Here is an 18,439-nt window from a genome sequence, read left to right on the forward strand (position 1 = left end):
ATGTTCGATATTTGGATCACATTATGATCATATAACTAATATAGTACCTAATGATGAAAATGATAATTTTGATAAACTAAAGTTTGTCTTGAAAACAATAAGAAAAGAATATAAACGCTTAGTAGGAATAGTATTTAGAATGTAGATTAAAATATCAAGCATTAAAATGACTAAACTTTTATTTATTCAAACATTGTTAATATATTTTTCTTTGAACACGATCTCGGCTTGTATGCCTTTGTGTGACCTAATGCAACATGTCTCCAGTAGAAACTGCCCCCAGCAGAATTCTTTATCGCATCGGGTCATCTTGTCGGTGCTCTTCCTCTAGCGCGATTTCCTTCCATTTGCTCCGTTATGCTTCTCCGAATTGTACTATTGGGAATGTATAATATGCCTGAAGAAACCAACTGCTTTTTCGTGCCAAATTGAGATATCAAGTTCTTTTGGAATGGAGGTTTTAAAAACAACTTTTGGATATATGGAATTTGTTATATTAGATAAATCTTAGTTTTATTAACAAACATGTTAAATCGTAAAAATTATATATATCTATATTTCCATACCCATATTATAATTGCGATACTACTCGTATGTTTGTCCGTCTGTTTGATGCTCAGTTACAAATAAACAATTGAACGGTTCGTAATGAAATTTGACATGAAGATGGATTAGACGTCTTTAATCTAGAAAACAGACAAAGTCGCGAGTAATATTGGAATAAATATATTAATAATATTAAAATCTAGATATATAAGTATATTATACAATAGGATAGTTTTAAAATTTGATACATGATGACACTTCTAGTGTTAAAGTGTAGTACCTTCCTTAATTGTCTGGACAATTCTCCTGGTGTTTTTTACCTGAGCCGCGCAAATTGCGCCGATAAGAAGTTTCGAAGGGAACTTTATTAGATATTTTAATCGGTGGTCCCAAGTTCTGTACCGTCTGACGTAGAAATATGATTTCAATCCCTGTGTAAATACTGCATGAAAATTTTTTTATAGTATGAAATGATTTAGTTTTTTCATATAAGTTACATCTTCATTGCTTGAGTTTTATTATTGGGGACTATTGCTATGTTGTCTTTATATTTCTTTGATAGTTCATTATTACGATAGATACGGAGTACACTTAACAGATAGAAAAAAATAAGTGCTATCAGATCGTTCAATTTCATAATTCCTCAACGTCATTTCTAATTTATAACAAGTCTGCATGAGTTTTCTTTTATACTTTACAGTTTGTAAATCGTATGTCTGTTTCATCCTTATATCATAATCCAATAGACAGATATCTACATATCTATATTATATATTACACGCATAATTAACGAGGTGTCGTTGAATTTTATACTTATTTATTCAAGCGTGTTGATAGATCCTATTGCAGTTACATGTAGTTACAATGTAACCACATGAATTGCGATTAATTACTATTGGTTTCTTCTGAAGATAGAATAGCATTGAATAAATATTTATTATTGGAAATCTAATTTTAATTATTTTTCTTTTTTATTCTACAACATAAAATATTCGGAATACAAATTCAGTCATGAAGAATTGGCAACTAATTGGATGGTGCAGTTTCAAATAAAAATCATGCAATTTTACCAGTTTGTGATTCTATATAATACAAACAACCAAACAGCAAAATAATAATAATTATATTTTTTTATAATCTTAGGTTGTGTTACATAGTTAAATTGTATATAACAGTGAAAATACACTTAAAAATATAATAATAATCTCAGGACAATTCACACAGCGCCATCTAGTCTCAAGTTAAGCTAGATGAAACTTGTGTTATGGGTACTATTTAAAAAAATATATGGGTACTAGTCAACTGATAAATATACTTAGATTTTTTTGTAAATACATACATATTATACATAGAAAACACCCAGACCGATACACAGTGCCATATAAACATCCAAATTAAGCTACCTAAATCTTGTGTTATGGGTACTAGACAACTGATACAAATACATAGATATGTTTTTTTTTTCGTAAATACATACTTATTATACATAGAAAACACCCAGACCGTTACAAACAATCATACTCATGAATACAAATGTTTGTGCCGTGCGAGGAATCGAACCCGCGACCATCGGTCGTAAAGCGGTGTGCTAGACCGCTAGACCACCGAGGTCGTCAAAAGATACAGTTATAATTGTGTTACAGGTATCGTATACTTTCCCAGGGTGCATTATTTTTTATTTATTAACATTTGTAAAATATTATTTATATTATGTGAAATAAACATATAAGTTTACAACAATACTACGTAAAAACAAATTTCAAATATTTTAATCATAGTCGGTTTTTTACATGTTCATATAAATAATTTTTGTGTCCAAAGAAATTCTTCTTTTATTTAATATTAAATGCGCTCATTATTTGGGCTAGTTGTGAAGAAATAAAATAGACTTTTACTACGACGACCAAAAGCAAGCATGCCGCAAATTGTCAGACCGCAACAGCTTTGTTCAGGTCAAGGGCTGGTCTAAAACATAAGTTGAAAGCGTTATTGGTGTTGAGTAATCGAACTCCATTTTACTTGTTGGTGATCAACTTTCAAAATAATATTGGTGGATTTTCTTAAATATATTTCTGGCCTAGTCGCCGTTGAATGCTAACGTAGCATTGCGACCTCGGCATCGGCGCCATGTATTTTATAAGCATGTAAGAATCCGAAATACCCAATCCATCTCTGTGATAGGGTATTGTCATTGTCAAAAAAATTCTCGAGCCAGTATAAGTAAATTAGCTCAAATTTAGAAATTATGCGTTTTTATGGAACTTAAATACCAAACAAGATGAAAACCCACTTGATATTGTAGCTAGACCGACTCTAGCTTATAATTTTTAGATTTTTAAACGTGGTATTTTTAAAGCGGTGTTAATACAGTACACTATTTAAAAGATTTTATTTTTGCATTTGTTATCAATGAACTCAAAACAGTTTAAGCTATTTTAAACATTTTAACAAAGACTACATTTGGCGTGAAAACTGCGGGTTACAGATAGTGTATCATTTACCAAACTCCCGCTGCCTGATATGCCTTGTGCCATCACAAAGTAAAGCAAATTTAAACAACAGCACGGAGCAACGAAAGTTTGTACCATTTCGTAGCGGTGACACAGCCATTGTGCTTGTTTATTCGCGCTTGTCTGCAGTAAGTGCATTTTATCACAGTTTAAATACTATTAGGTAGTTACATGTCTGCTACTTTGATCATGTAAGATGCTTGTAAGAGGGAAGAGATTCTTAATCATGTGACTTAATGGCTTAGTTAATTTCCAATGTCTTTAGTGCATATTGGAAATATAAGTACAAAAAGAACATTATATCGCTTAAAGCAATCTCTTATAGTCAACTTGGTAGATAGAAGTTTTGAAGGTCAAGTCAAAGTAACTCAGGTCATCTTCCACGCAATTTCCTCTAGACTTAATACCTTTGGTGCGGTTGACGGTACGTAGTGACGGTTATCACTTTCCATTAGATGAACCGTCAGTTCGCTTATCATTTCAGTCACATAAAAACCCGTTCATACCCGACAAAATTCTGGACAATTTTTTAATTTCGCTCCCAGAAAATTCGTCAAAGCCGAGACAATAGACTGAAAAATGCAATTATAAAGCCGTACAAAGTCAAACTAAAACCCATTTGGTCACGCAAAAGTTCCGAGCCGGGTGCCCGCATAAACTTGTGAATAGAGTCGTTAAATCCTATTATATTATACGTACTACCTATATAATACAAACTTGTTCTGATTTATTCTAATAGTTGGCAATTGCGGAATTAATGGGTTTCACAGTAGGTTCCGGACATTTTCAGAGTGTGGTCGAAGTATATTACATTGTCTTGAGACTCTTTTGATAGCAGTCAATACTGATCCTTAGTATTACCAGCTTCTTACACATGTATTACGCAGTCGTCATGTTGAGGCTGTCCACCGCGCGATAATGAATCTGTTGCGCATTTTCTTTGAGCGGGAAAATAAAATAAACTACCAAACTTCTTGTGCAGACAGGGTTTTATATTAATCAATGGTGGACAATTTAATAGAAATTGATTTTGAGGGTTTGAATTACTATACCTATTAGCGTCATCCATAAAAACCGTTCTAATCTCCTCTCCTTTTTATTCTTATACGTCAGTCGTTTAAGTATAATGTAATAATAACCATTATCTTTATTAGTTAATAAAACACTTTTACATTTACGAATGGCGAACCACACTCTAGACATGCAAGTCAAAAATAAGAGGATACCTTTAGACGTATTGATATGTTAGGTGCTCGATTGACTTAAATGAAGTGACTTCACAAATCACTTAGTATACAATGTATGGTTATAAAAACAGCTCTCTTCCCCTCTGTTACGCTTATACAATAGTCAAGAACTATGTTTAAACTAATTATATTGTTTCCAGGTGAACAAGCAATTCGGTCTAGATATGCGAGGCTAATCGTTCTAATGCCCCCTCAACCACCGAAGATACTTCAAGGTCCGATTCTTGAGTCTATTGAAGATAGAGAAGTCAATTTGGAGTGTGTATCTGTGGGCGGCAAACCAGCAGCTGAGGTAAATCAATTTACATTATGTTTGGGGACCAAAGAACATCTTACCAGTTCTGACTGTTATGCTATTGATTTAATGATATTTTCTATATTTCTCACTGTATTCATCTTAAAATAAAATCATTATTTCTATTACAAATATAAAATCAGATTATAAATATTCTTTTACACTAAGTCCTTTGAATTTTTTTAATAGTTGAGTTTCGTATCATACCTTCTCTACTGTATTTTTAATTGCCGATATATTTAACGTCCATTTAAATATTGATACTAATATCTATAATTGAATAAGTTGTTATGTAAATAGTTGCTAAACCACACGTTTTAGAATAAATTAATAAAAATAAATATAGAAATAAAAAAATGTCCAAGAATATTGTCATCAGCAAAGGCCGTCATATATTTTTTATACCATGTCTTTTCAATCTTATAGATCACATGGGTAGACAACGATGGTGGTGTTTTAACTCAAGGGGTTACTTACACCATAGAGCCAATGTCTGATGGCAGGAGGTATACAGCAAGGTCAGTTATCACTATTAATTCATTTGTTTATTTGCATTTTATCATGTCTTAATTTTTATATTGGTTACCTTTACCAAACCTTTTTATAAATTAATCTAAATATATATAACTCAAAGGTGACTGACATAGTGATCTATCAAAGCACATCCCAAACCACTGGACGGATCGGATTGAAATTTGGGATGCAGGTAGATGTAATTAATTCTTAAAGGATTTTGATTAATTCTACCCCCAAAGGGATAAAATAGGGGATGAAAGTTTGTATGAAACTTTGTCAATTTTAAATCGATCGGCCTGAGACTTTGCATGTATAAAGCATAAAATGGCATCCCCTAAGAAAGGATTTTGATAAATTCTACCCCTAAGGGGATAAAAATCGAGAGCGAAGCTGCGGACAAAAGCTAGTGGGTAATAAATGAGTGAAAACTATATTAAGTACAATACATACACAAAATAAAGTTTATAAATAATTTATCCCAGACAAATTATTTGCCTTTTTAAATGATATAAATGAAATGAAATTATTTATTTCCGAAATATTCGTACAATTTGTTAATAAGCAGAACGTAATTATTTGATCAACACTATTTACTATTAAATGCATGCAAATTATACAAAGGTATTAAATTTTAAATAATCTTTTATTGCATTATTTGTGGTCGTCGATATAATGGTAGATATAATTTTCTCTATGTACTTGAAATGGCAAATAGCCGACTTGATGGTAACTGGTGACTGTAGCTTATATATGCTCTTTCTAAACAGTTTAATAGTATTTATTGTCTCTAATTTCTAAACTATAAAGAGCTGTTTACAGTCTAGTATGATTATTTGCAAAGGTGGAAATCTTGTTTACTAAAATACTACTGTATAGTTACGTATTTAACATACAAAATTGTATAAAAATTCTGGAATTTGTGACTATTTTTCTATTAAATAAAACTAAATATGAAAATCAAAAATTACAGCGATTTGTCACTTTTTTTAATTGTAGTAAGTAGCTTGAAATAAAATAGAATATACAATATACTGTTTTAATTTAAAAAAAGCTAAAGGTCCATCAACAATTACAGCGATTTGTCACTTTCTTTCAATTGTACGAAATTGCGTGAAAGAAAAGAAAGAAGCAGTGCTATAACCGAAATAGATTTATAGCGATTTTAATAGCAGACATATGAATTTTGGGCATTACATCAAAAGTATAGAACGAATTGATGTAAAACAGGAAAGAAGGCTCATAACACTCATAATAATATCTGAAGTTACATGTTTAACGACAATTAGGGTGAGTGTTCACTGTATGCTCAGATGCGACAGGCGCTCACTGTATGCGACAGATAAAAATAAGTATTACACTATTAAAACAGGATAGGATATATTATATATTACATGTTATAATACTAATATAACCACATAAAGTAAGGTGCGTAATGTGTCTAAATTTTAAGTGCAATTTTCTGGAAACCATTTTTCTTTATTCAATGCAATAATTGCACTAAGAATGAAGCTGTATAGATCAGTTGCAGACAATATAGAAAGTAGTAAAGCGAACAAATAACAGGATTTGAACAAAAACAACACCAAAAGAACAACTTATACAAATGCTCACGAACCATATAATATTGAAGAATATACTTAATTATGTATTTACTTTAAACATCCTAATAAATAATTAATAAGGAAGGAGAGAGAGTGAGAGAGATAGAGAGAGATCTGACTTAAACCAATAAATAGGGGAGGAACGAAGTCAGGTGAAGCTAGTTGCTTGCTCTAATAATATTTACTTTTCAGGTCAGTTCTTCATTTTCGTCCAAGAAGACATCACCACAATCAAACGATCACATGTCAAGCACAAAACACGGCTGATAGGGCTTACAGAGCAACTACGATTAGATTACAGGTCAGTCAATATGTTTTTTCGTGTGGAAACATAAAATTGTGTTATGTATGAATATAATAAACATGAAAATACACCCAAGGGAAGCAGAACTTGTGTTATGGGTACTAGACAAACATAGATACATTTCTTCCGTAAATACATACATAAAACACATAGAAAACATATAGACCAATACAAATAATCATATTCATTAATACAAAGGTTTGTACCGTGCGAGGATTCAAACCCGCGATCATTGGAAGTAAAGCGGTATGCTAAACCGCTAGACCACCAAGACCGTCTATAGATAGAATATGAAATGATGAATCCACTAAACATATACACAGGTGAAAAATTAGTGGAAGTGGATGATGAATGGGGATGATGAAGTATACCCATCATGACAAATTTATCCAAAATAGACAGAGTTTGTTTTCGGGGAGTACTAATAAATAAAATAACATATACTATAACTTACGTTTAATTCTTCTGATAATAACGCTACTTTCATACTTTGATGAATTCATTCTTATCTTGTGTATCCTTGTAACATCACACTATTGACCCTATCTGATAAAATATTATCAGACAATACACACTAATTCCTGCACTATATGTAGTGACACACTGTCCAACGAATGAAGCGATGGTACTTTACAATAAAGAGCTTAAATTATTCAATATATAAAGATATTTTACCAAATAATTAAAGTCACTGCTATTAGAGAATAGCCTGTATTGAATTGACGATTTTTAAAAAAATTCTACTATCAATAACATGCTTTATGAAAAGTAGAAAATATATACTTAATATCAACATTCAACACACATTATACATTGCTCATAAATAAATAAGTAAGAGACTACAATATATTAGCTCCACTGGTGGATAATAAGATGAGAATGATGTCCGGTCAGACAGTGTGAATTGAATTTAGAAATTAATTCACAAAATTATTATGAGTTCATTTCTAAATTAAATTCACCAGAGTACAATGCTTGCCAGGGGGACCATGTGGAGGTAGAGATGCATGGTATATTGGTAAAGGGGTCACTAGCACCCATTACAAACAATCCCCTTCTCTTATTATAAGACACATTTGAAAGCTGAATTAAGATATACCAGTCTAACAATATTATCATTTAACACGACGGTCGATGGCACAATTTCCGATGTACTATCAAAGTTGCCGGTTATAACTGCCACTTTATTTCCATAACGAACATTTTAGCCTCGCGAAAAATGAGATAATTTGATACGACGATTAAACCGACGTTATTTAAGATTTTATGGGGAAAGTTCCCCTGGCCGGCTATTTAGCTTGCATAATTTTTGTATTAAAGGTATATAGGTTACTGGGAAAAAGTGTCGAGCTTTCAGAGCCTTACATAAGCACTTATTAAGTAGTCAAATGCTCGGAACCAACTTTGAGGTCGGAGTACTTAACAAGTTACGAATTACGGAGATGTATTTGATAATTTTTAAAATATGTGAGTCTGGTTTTGGCAGTCGCAGATAATAATAATATCTCATGCCACCAAAACATTATTTTCTGATTATATGCATATTATTGTAAAGTTTTTACAAATCCTGTTTAGTAGTTTTTGCATGAAAGAGTAACAAACATCCATCAATACTCACAAACTTTCGCATTTAAAATATTAGTAACATATTATGCTTTATATTATGCCATTAACGAAAATAAAAGTTTTATATATCGATCTATCCAATTCAATATTCATAGTTAAAACGTCTGTCGGGTCAGCTATTTGAGAATGAATTGACTTCTAAAAACAACGACTTCTATTATATTCCTTTACTCTTTATATATAATATTATACAATAATCCTATTCTATAAAACAATGTACATAAACTAAAACAAAGTGAATAGCCATTTTCCTTATTAATTCCGGATGTACGGCAAGAGGAAATTCCGGGAACATCATTGGTCACCCTACCGAGGATTTCTTTTTATGATAACGATATTATTTCCCGACGAGGCACGAATACCAACTATATTACTGTGAAACCAATGCAATGAGGAGGTCGAGGCTTACAGTTGAATACCAAAATGGAAAGTTGAATATTTTACCGCCAGTCAGAGGTAACAAATCCGGTTTACAGGACTTATTAGTTGCTCTACTTACTGACTCCAAGACTAGACGAGTAATTGGTTTGCGCTATAAAAGGTACGACTTTTGTAACTTATTTCTGTATCTTCAATTCTCTCTTATTTGATCTCTTTTAGGTCGTTTATGTCTTAAAATGTCTAGACACGACACGATTTGATTCCGATTTAGTTAATTTGCTGGGATGGGTTCAACTGTTAACTCAATCTGTATAGATTGTTGTAAATACTATTTATTGTGTATGTATGATATAATTTGACGGCCTCGGTGGTCTAGCGGTTTAACACACCACCTTACTTTCGCTGGTCGCGGGTTCGATTCCTCGCACGGCATAAACATTTGTATTCATGAGTATAATCGTTTGTATCCGTCTGGGTGTTTTCTACGTATAATATGTATTTACGAAATAAAAATCTATGTATTTGTTATCAGTTATCTAGTACCCATAACACAACCTTTACTTAGATTAACTTAAGTCTAAATAGAGTTGTGTCAAAAAAAAAATTATACGTTAAGTAGACGACTGTTATCGCTCACAATCAAAGGGGTGTCTGCTTGTTTGTCACTAAAATTAAATGAAAAATATTATCTAAACACTACTCCTTTGCCGCCTTTCCAGAGGTCTAAGTTTTCTTGCATCCGTATCCACTGTTAATAAAGATTTAAAGACTTTTGAGACTATACCAATGAAAGTGTGTCGTAGCAGTTACATGTGAAACTGGCCCTATAAGAAAAAATAAACGTTCCAGTTGGCACACACATAAATTACTCTATAAGCCGAGGCACCAATAAACGGATATAGAAAACGTAACGAAATAAAGCAGCAGACGGTAGAAAAAATCCCGACCGCAATTTCTGTTCTTCCTTTAGAAAATTCGCCGATTCGGCTCACTAACGCGGCTAATGTAACTTGAGCTGCGGATGTGAGCATCGTCCACAATTTGTCATACATTGCGAAGACCACGGGAGGTCTTTTATGTCTAGCCTTTGTTTTATACCGGCAAAGTGAAAATAAGGGCAGTGTAGACCTCTAATTTCGTGACGTCACTCGTTGTTCGTGTCAGCAAAACCTGTGTGTCATAAGAATTGTTTTGGAATTTTTTTCTCTTTTTAACTATGACTAGTTTCTGCCCCAGACATTATTTACGCCACTGGAGATGATTTAACTGACTACTGTAAATATGAAAGTGTACCTGTCTGTTGGTTTGTTACATAAAATCACATTTTTATTTACTTTTTAGTCATAAATTGTTATTTGTACATAGTTTTTCCTTGAAACATAATACTCCTTCATTTATTTTTATGCTTCTTACTATATCCATTTACTTTACCTTCTAGTAGATTATCTATATCATTCTTATAATTCTTATAGAAAAAACTGTTTAAATTTATTTTTCTATATTTTTTTATTCATAATTCTTGCCAAGGAAAAGTTTAAATAAATTCTTTGTACTTAATAACCTTGTATGAAGAGTTTATAGCGCATTTCACAATAGGAAGTCTCAAAGAGGTTTATCTTCACTCAAAGGCTTTGCCACTAATAGTATACGTAAGGCTTCGTCTAGACTCAAAGCTTAAACGAGACAGAATATAAATCTCTTCTTAATAGTATACTTACAGATAATAAATTCAATATTTAAGTTTGGTGTGCTTAAAATAAAATAATTCTTCAATGGATAATCACATTAAAAGATTAGTGAGTTTTTTTTATTTTTACATATGGATTTCTATCCCAGAAATACTTCGTTTGCAGAAACTTTTATCCCTTAAGGATATAAAAATAGGTAAATTAACAAGAAATAACCTATGTACCTATATTGTCAATTCTCAAAATTATTACTCAAACTTGATTGAGATTCTTTTAAGCCGTTTTGTCGAGAAAATGTAACAGATAGATACACATTTGCATTGAAAATATAGATAAATATTAGGGGTGATTATCTATTTTTTTTTATTTATTTAAACTTTATTGAATTTTGTACAATAGGTGGGCTTAATGCTAATAGCTCTACCAGCCAACCTTAGGGAGTAGCGAGACGCTCTATGGCGCTTTAGTATACTAAATAAAATTATATAATATATTACAAATAGATAATTATAAATAGCTACTGTGAAATAATGTTACATACCCTTACACGTTACATACCCCTAAGCATATCCGAACCATACATTACCCCTACACTGTGCGTTATCAGAGCATGTTGTATTAGTACCATATGACTAATAGACATATTTAAACAACATTAATTTGAAGATTTATTAATATGATGAGGACGGTACATTGACTATTTTTTATATACAAACAAGCAAAGACGCGGATAGCACAGAATGAAACCGCACCATTCGCAGAAAACAATCAGTAAAAGATTATAGATATTCGGAAAGCAAAAAGACGGGTGCTATCGAAGTTTCTAGACAGAAACTGTCTCGCGGCTTCCACGTTGTTTATTTTCCTAGGATTGTGGCTCTCGGCTTGTCTTGGAAAAATACGACGCTGGTTTCAATAGTGGTTTTATCTCGAATTTCCAGTTTGATAAATAAGTGTTGAGAACTTCTTGGATTGGTCCAGGTTTTCTTGACATTTTCTCTGTTTCTAATGTTATAGTTTGATAGTTGGCACTGAAAGTAAGAGATACAGTTTCCTAGTCTTATTCTTATTTTTAAATTTATTTACAGATATTGATAGATCAATCTTATGCGTTACTATTAGTAAAGACTTCATACCCTGTAATTACACTTCTAGGCGCTTTTTAAATGTTAATTTAAATAAGATAAGATAAAAATGCCCACGCAAATGACTTTCCAGAAAGTCTCTAAGTTCTACCAAGAGATGATAATAATGAATAAGTTAACATTTACCTGTCGTTCTTACTAATAAATAAACAATAACGTGTTCCCAAAATAAATTTAAATACAGACTTTGTGATGTAGAAATACGCCTACGCTAATCATTTGAAAAGCAAATTAATATTGAACTCCTTATTAATGCTTCATGATAAAACAACTGAAAACTGAATAATTTTCTGTAACAGGATATTTTTTTATTTTTACGTAATTGGAATAGCATGTTTGCTATCTGACGGTCCACCTGATGATAAGGGGTAAGCATTGTTTATGTACATGAACAGCATTACTAGCCCCTACGATCAATCCCCCGTTGAATTCAAAGGGGGATAGAAATTACGACGGTCTGGACCGAGGTTCGAACCCCTAGCAGTGCTCTCAACTAAAGTCGTATCCGTCAGGCGTGATTTGGCCTTCAGTTGGCCTTCGGCCGCTCCATAAGTCCTTCCGCGGATTTGGAGTGCCATTTGCACTCGCCCGGTGAGGCTGTAAAGGCCAGGTGCGGCTAACAGCATTAGAGTAGTCCGTAAAAAAACCAGCGACACCACTCATACGTTACTATTCCAGAGAACTAAGATGTAATGCCTTCTATCCTGTAATTTCACTGTCTAATCTGCACCCTAGAACCGAAACAATCTTACAAAGCTGTTTAGTGACGTAAGTGAAACCGATGTATGCATGCAGTCGACTTTTTGCAGTCTACCTCAATTCTTTATTACGGGAAGTGTTCATAATTTTTAAACGAGCCTTTGATGATCTGTGAACCAATTCCAATTTCCCGCGTTTTTATTTATTTGAAATAACGTCGATGAAACGTAATTGTTTAGCTTGAATCGATTACGTCTTTTCGCGTCGCAGGAAAAATGATCTTATGAATATTAAACAACCATTATATCTAGTGTTTTGACGAAATCCCCTCTTGAATACTTTTTATTTTATTTCTTAGAAATAAAATAAAATATTCAAGAGGGATAAAACAGTTTTAGTATATATCCGTCAACATTTGTCGGCCTTGGTTGTTTACGAATTTAGCACATCTCCTTACTTGCGAGGGTTGCGAGTTCAATTAGGAGGCAATTAATTTGTATTCATGAGTATGATTTTTTGTATTGGTCTAGATGTTTCATGTATATTATTTATGTATTTATAATACATATCTGAACTCTATTCAATACCCAAGAGAGATACTGAGGATACCGATATTGCGTGCACACACTCCTCTTAATATTTCTAGCTTATTATTTATTTATGAATAAATTGATGTATCATAAATATCATTCTTTAAAACTTTAAAATAATCAACTAAGTATTTAATAACTTTCTACGTTAGCGAAGGTACAGAAGTATAAATGGTATTGCGAAGTTGCAAGTAATTTAATATTTTTTGTTACAGGTGCAGTATGCGCCGAAAGTTCGGATGTTCATAAAATCTGGAGCAGCAAAAGGACAAATACAGGAGGGAGACACGCTGGTTATGGGTGAGTTGGTTATGTTTAGTCTATACTAATATAGTATATAGTCAGATAGATTGTTAATTATCCATAGTTAGTAACAGCTTTTTAAAATCAAGTGTTAATAGGACCAACACAAGAAAAGGGCAAAACACATAAATCTGCAGAGTTTGTTTACTGTAATAAGAACTTCTATTATAAGTACTAAATAATTGATAGCAATATATAAATATTTTTTTTTGTAAATACATACATAATATACGTAGAAAACAAACCTAACAAAACAAATCATGATTACAAAATGTTTTCAAAGTGTGAGGGAACGAACCCACAACCATCGGACGTAAACCAGTGTGCTGAATCCCTTGGCTACCATACCGACCACCATTTGTCTGTTTGGTTGAATTAAGTTCGTTCATTGATATAAAGATACTGAGATGTAGTCATATTTTGCGTAGTCCATATTTAATCTAGGTATATGTTTTTATTTTAAAAACTCTAAATACCCACAGAAAACTGTGTAAATACCAAAACATTCATTTAAAAGAGTTTCTATTTCTAATTTTCGAAATATCAATTAATTCAAATATACATTAAATAATTTTAATTTCATATTTCCAACACTAATTGGTTGAGACAGTTGTATTTATTATCAACATAACAAATTAAATTAAATATATAAAATATAACGCTGCTAAGTAGATATTCGTGTTACGGTCTTATTTGTTACTTTTCAGTGAAAATGCACAAAGCTGATAAGACCGAGAGAAAATAAATTCACCTAACACTTATAAAAAATTAAATTTCATTTCTAGTGCTGAGAAAAAAATATAAAATCTTTCTTATTTCTTTTATTGTAGCAACTACTACATATATTTTACACCTTACGCCAACGTACAGACGATTTATTTTTATATTCCAACAAGAACATACATCATATTAGTCCGCAGCTAGGATTCCACGTATGCGAGTGTAGAATAATGAAGCGTGTGGAATTTCTAGACTAGACTTTAAGATTTACAGCCATTCCTTACGCTAAAAGCTCTAAATAACTAAACTACGTATACATTTCAAAATGTCTCTAAAAATAATACCAATAAAGTTCTTTTTTATAGAAATTCTTACGTAATATATTTTGAATTTGGAAATTTTGTTATTATTAATATTTTATTTGATTAGTACTTATTTCTTTATTTTTGCTTTACTTTGGACTTTAATGTATAAAAAACATTTAATGTTCGTAGTCAGAAAGTGTCTAATTAATTTAGTAGCTAATAGACTAGTTAGATTTTAAAATTAATTGATTCCATTGGTAATAACGAGATTATTATGCAACGTATTTTGAATTTTGAATTTTGCCTTCAAGGATTAGTATTATTATTATTATGCTTTAGATATATTATAGACTAGTATAGAAATTACTATAGACCATATTAGTAATTTTAATTAAAATAATAATATTTGTAACTTGTTTTAATTACTGATACAGAATTAATTATTTATTTTTACTTATTATATAAATATATTTTAATGTTCGCAGTTAGAATAAGTGTCAAATCAATTTAGTGGGTAACGGAACGGGTATACCGTTCCGTTTTTAAATAATTGTTTCCACTGACAATGGCTAATGTAAATTTGAAATTCTAAACACGATATATTGCTAGTTATAAAGTTTATGGGTTATATTTAGAATTATAGAAAACTTCCATTCATTTTTAAATAACTATCAACCAGTGCTTTGTCATGATCTATCATTGTTTCCAGAAATACTGTCGTGCTAACTTTAGTTTCAAACTAACTTTTGTCAGTTCTTGAAAAATTTTGCCCTGATATTTATTTTCCACAACAACTTGGAAAGATTTATTTTAACTTTATAAGTGTGAATGGTCTCAGCTATAAAGTAATTTATAGATAGCTAAATATATAGGTATTTAAACTTATATTAAATAATTTTACAGCTTCTTAAATTTACTATTCTCTAAGATTTACTACTCAATCATTCTAACCAATTATGCATAGTTAAAAGCATTCTATTGCTCTCTAGTTAAAAACAAAAATATTTTATTAGTACTTTTTGTTTAATATTCACAAAATTTTGTTAAAAACTTGAATGAAATCAAAGAACTATACAAATAAAATTATTATGTCATTGTTTAGGAGGTCTTGCCTTTGGATTTGGATTTGGATTATTATTATATAATAATCTGGTTTAGTACGAATTAGATTCTTTATTAGACTACTGAAGTTCATAATAAGTAGTGAAGTACCATCTAACAAATATAAGAGAATAATCGGCCATTTTGTTTAATGATATAAAGTTCTAAATTCAAAATTAGCGCCATATATTTAGTAGCCAAATGGTAAATTTTAATTTATATGAATTTACTCCTTTAGTCAATTTCATAAATTGCCTATTGCAGACATGGTTAGAATTATTTCTCCCCTCAAATACGGAGTCTATTGTTTAAAAGATTTAATATAATAAATTATTCCACAGGTTGCCAAGGAAGCGCGAACCCAAACAATCTCACATACAAGTGGTACATAAACAATAATCAAATTGTCGGCACTACGAACAATGAACTGGTAAGCTATAGGAATATCTGTTATTTTTTTTAATAGATAATTAACCATTCTGAGTTTTCGCTTATACTGCCTAAATGGTGATATGCTAGTATGTTGGTCAAACTACTTTCTTAGAGCATGGATTGTAGATTTAAGACAAATATATGTACTTAAGTACATTTTGTTGTACAAATATAGTAATTAATTTATTTTTTGTACTGTGCGGGGATCAAACCCAAGATAATCAGCAAGTTAGGAAGGGTAACCACTGTACTAGCAAGGTTATAAGATATATTGTATGTATCTTTTAAGGTTTATATCGTTTGTGCAAAACTATATTCCTTACACATAAGCACCTCGCTATCAAAATATAGTTTCCGAATAATTTTGGCTATTATGCTTAATTCTCGGGAAATAATTTCTTTTCAAGAAGTAACAATTGTAGCCTAAAATAAGTGTCGTAGTTTTCAAAGTACTAGTAGAATCATTATTTGTTTTCAAGGTTAATGAGATTTTGAAGACGTCCATACAAATAGATTAGGAACACTAGGAAAGAAAGAAAGCAAAATATTTATTTTCATGTGAATTTAATACAAGTAAAACGTACATACATGGCTAACAAAATATATATCTCTAGTTATATAGTATTACTTAAAGAAATAGTAATTGTAATATATAAACTATTTGTATAAATATAATATTATATTTCTTTTTATTTATTAAGAGCTGTAATCGCGACTTCGTTCGCGTGGAATTTAACAGTAAAAGTTAATTAGAGAATTTTTCTAAAATAAAAGTAGCCTAAGTTACTCCTTATTACATTAGCTACCTGCCAATAAAAGTCCCGTCAAAATTGGTTCAGCCATTTCGGAGATTATCCGGAACAAACAGACAGATAGACAGACAAAAATTATAAAAACTGTTATTTTGGTGTATGTACCGTATTTGTATTAATATATAGGTATGTAGTAGAAAACGGCTACTTCAATATTACAAACAGACACTCCAATAGCGATAAGAACGCCTTTTGTTACTAGTCATTGTATTTTCTTTTTATATTAATTATATTTTTCTATACATCGGGTGCAATAATGTGTAAATAAATAAAAAAAAATATGCATTAATGACTGCTATGCTGGCAAAAAAATATGGTCCATATGACGGTAAAAAAATTAATTGTAACTATAGTAGCTTATAACAGGGATAAAGATCACCATTACCAATACAAAAATAACTTCTTTGATAAAATCCATGTTATAAATTTAGTCTCATAGTAATCACAATGATACATTTTCTTATAATGTTCACTTTTAAAAAAATATCTATGTATCTAGAGATTAATAGCCATATCTCTGGTTTGCATTGTAAATATTAATTTTCGTAAACACAAAATCTATGAATTTAAACTATTTTCTGCAAACTTAAAATTAAATTTTGTCAGCGCGGCGTGAACTTACTTTGACGGTACTCGAAGTTTGTTTGAATCCTTACTTGAACTGGATTTCTAATTTCACGTATGATGACATTTATAGTTATTATAGTTTCTATTACAGTTACTGTTAATATCTAATTATCATTTTATTACATTAATTTAAAATTATGGTACATTTATAGATTTTAATCTAAAATTATAACACTTTTAAAATTTGCCAATTTAGAGCAATTAAACTATTGCCAATAATAGTAAATAGTAATACATATTACCTACCATCATCTGACTTTTTAGTGTAAATAAATAAATTTCATTCATTCATTCATTCATTCATAAATGTATGTGTAAACGAATTTATTTTTGCTCGTATTACTGTTGACTAGATTTACAGGTGTAATATGTATATAGTGGGAATGCTGATGTTATTTAAAAAGAGTTATATAAATATCCTCTACGTTTATAAAATGAATAAAGAGATTCATTAGAAAGAAAGAAAAATATATTTATTTGGCGTATACAAAAGCATTATACACAGCAAATATGTAAGAAGACATTAAATAATATCTTAAATGTAGTTTTATAACTAATAATTTCATTACTACACAAGATATGTACGTGATCTACCAAAACGTACGAAATTTGTCATAATAATAAACAGTAAAAATTTTAACATTCCACTAAATACATTCTACAAAATATTGTAATTTCTAATTAATCAACATATTATTTGTTATAACAAAACATGTACCTCTATAGTATGGTTTAATTAAAAATGAATTCGAATTTTGATTTTCAAATTTCGAATTCATAAAGTTTACATAACATTTTTACAATAGAATGTATATAACAGGATGTGGTTTATTGGAAATTATTTTTAAATATGAATTTTCTGATTTTGAAATTTTGTTAAGATTGTATAGAATAGTGGCGTAATTAAAATTAAAATTTGTAACATCGTTCCAATGAATTTTAATCGCCGCCCTAACTTTATTTTATATCCTTTTTATGTGACGTAATAAAG

At 30.7% G+C, this 18,439-nt stretch overlaps 1 protein-coding gene across 1 annotated transcript in view; it reads left to right on the forward strand.

Moving 5' to 3' along the window:
- The window catches only part of LOC131841551 (irregular chiasm C-roughest protein-like), a 47,464-nt gene that overhangs the window by 12,276 nt on the left and 16,749 nt on the right, over positions 1 to 18,439 (forward strand). The window contains exons 4-8 of the mRNA XM_059189869.1: positions 4,444 to 4,595; positions 5,025 to 5,116; positions 6,908 to 7,016; positions 13,364 to 13,448; positions 15,919 to 16,007. Coding sequence (XP_059045852.1) covers positions 4,444 to 4,595; positions 5,025 to 5,116; positions 6,908 to 7,016; positions 13,364 to 13,448; positions 15,919 to 16,007 — 527 coding nt within the window. The remainder of the gene's footprint in view (positions 1 to 4,443; positions 4,596 to 5,024; positions 5,117 to 6,907; positions 7,017 to 13,363; positions 13,449 to 15,918; positions 16,008 to 18,439) is intronic.

The sequence above is a fragment of the Achroia grisella genome, unplaced genomic scaffold (genome assembly GCF_030625045.1).
Source record: "Achroia grisella isolate CSIRO2021 unplaced genomic scaffold, CSIRO_AGI_Agris_v1 utg1847, whole genome shotgun sequence".
NCBI classification, from domain to species: Eukaryota; Metazoa; Arthropoda; class Insecta; order Lepidoptera; family Pyralidae; genus Achroia; species Achroia grisella.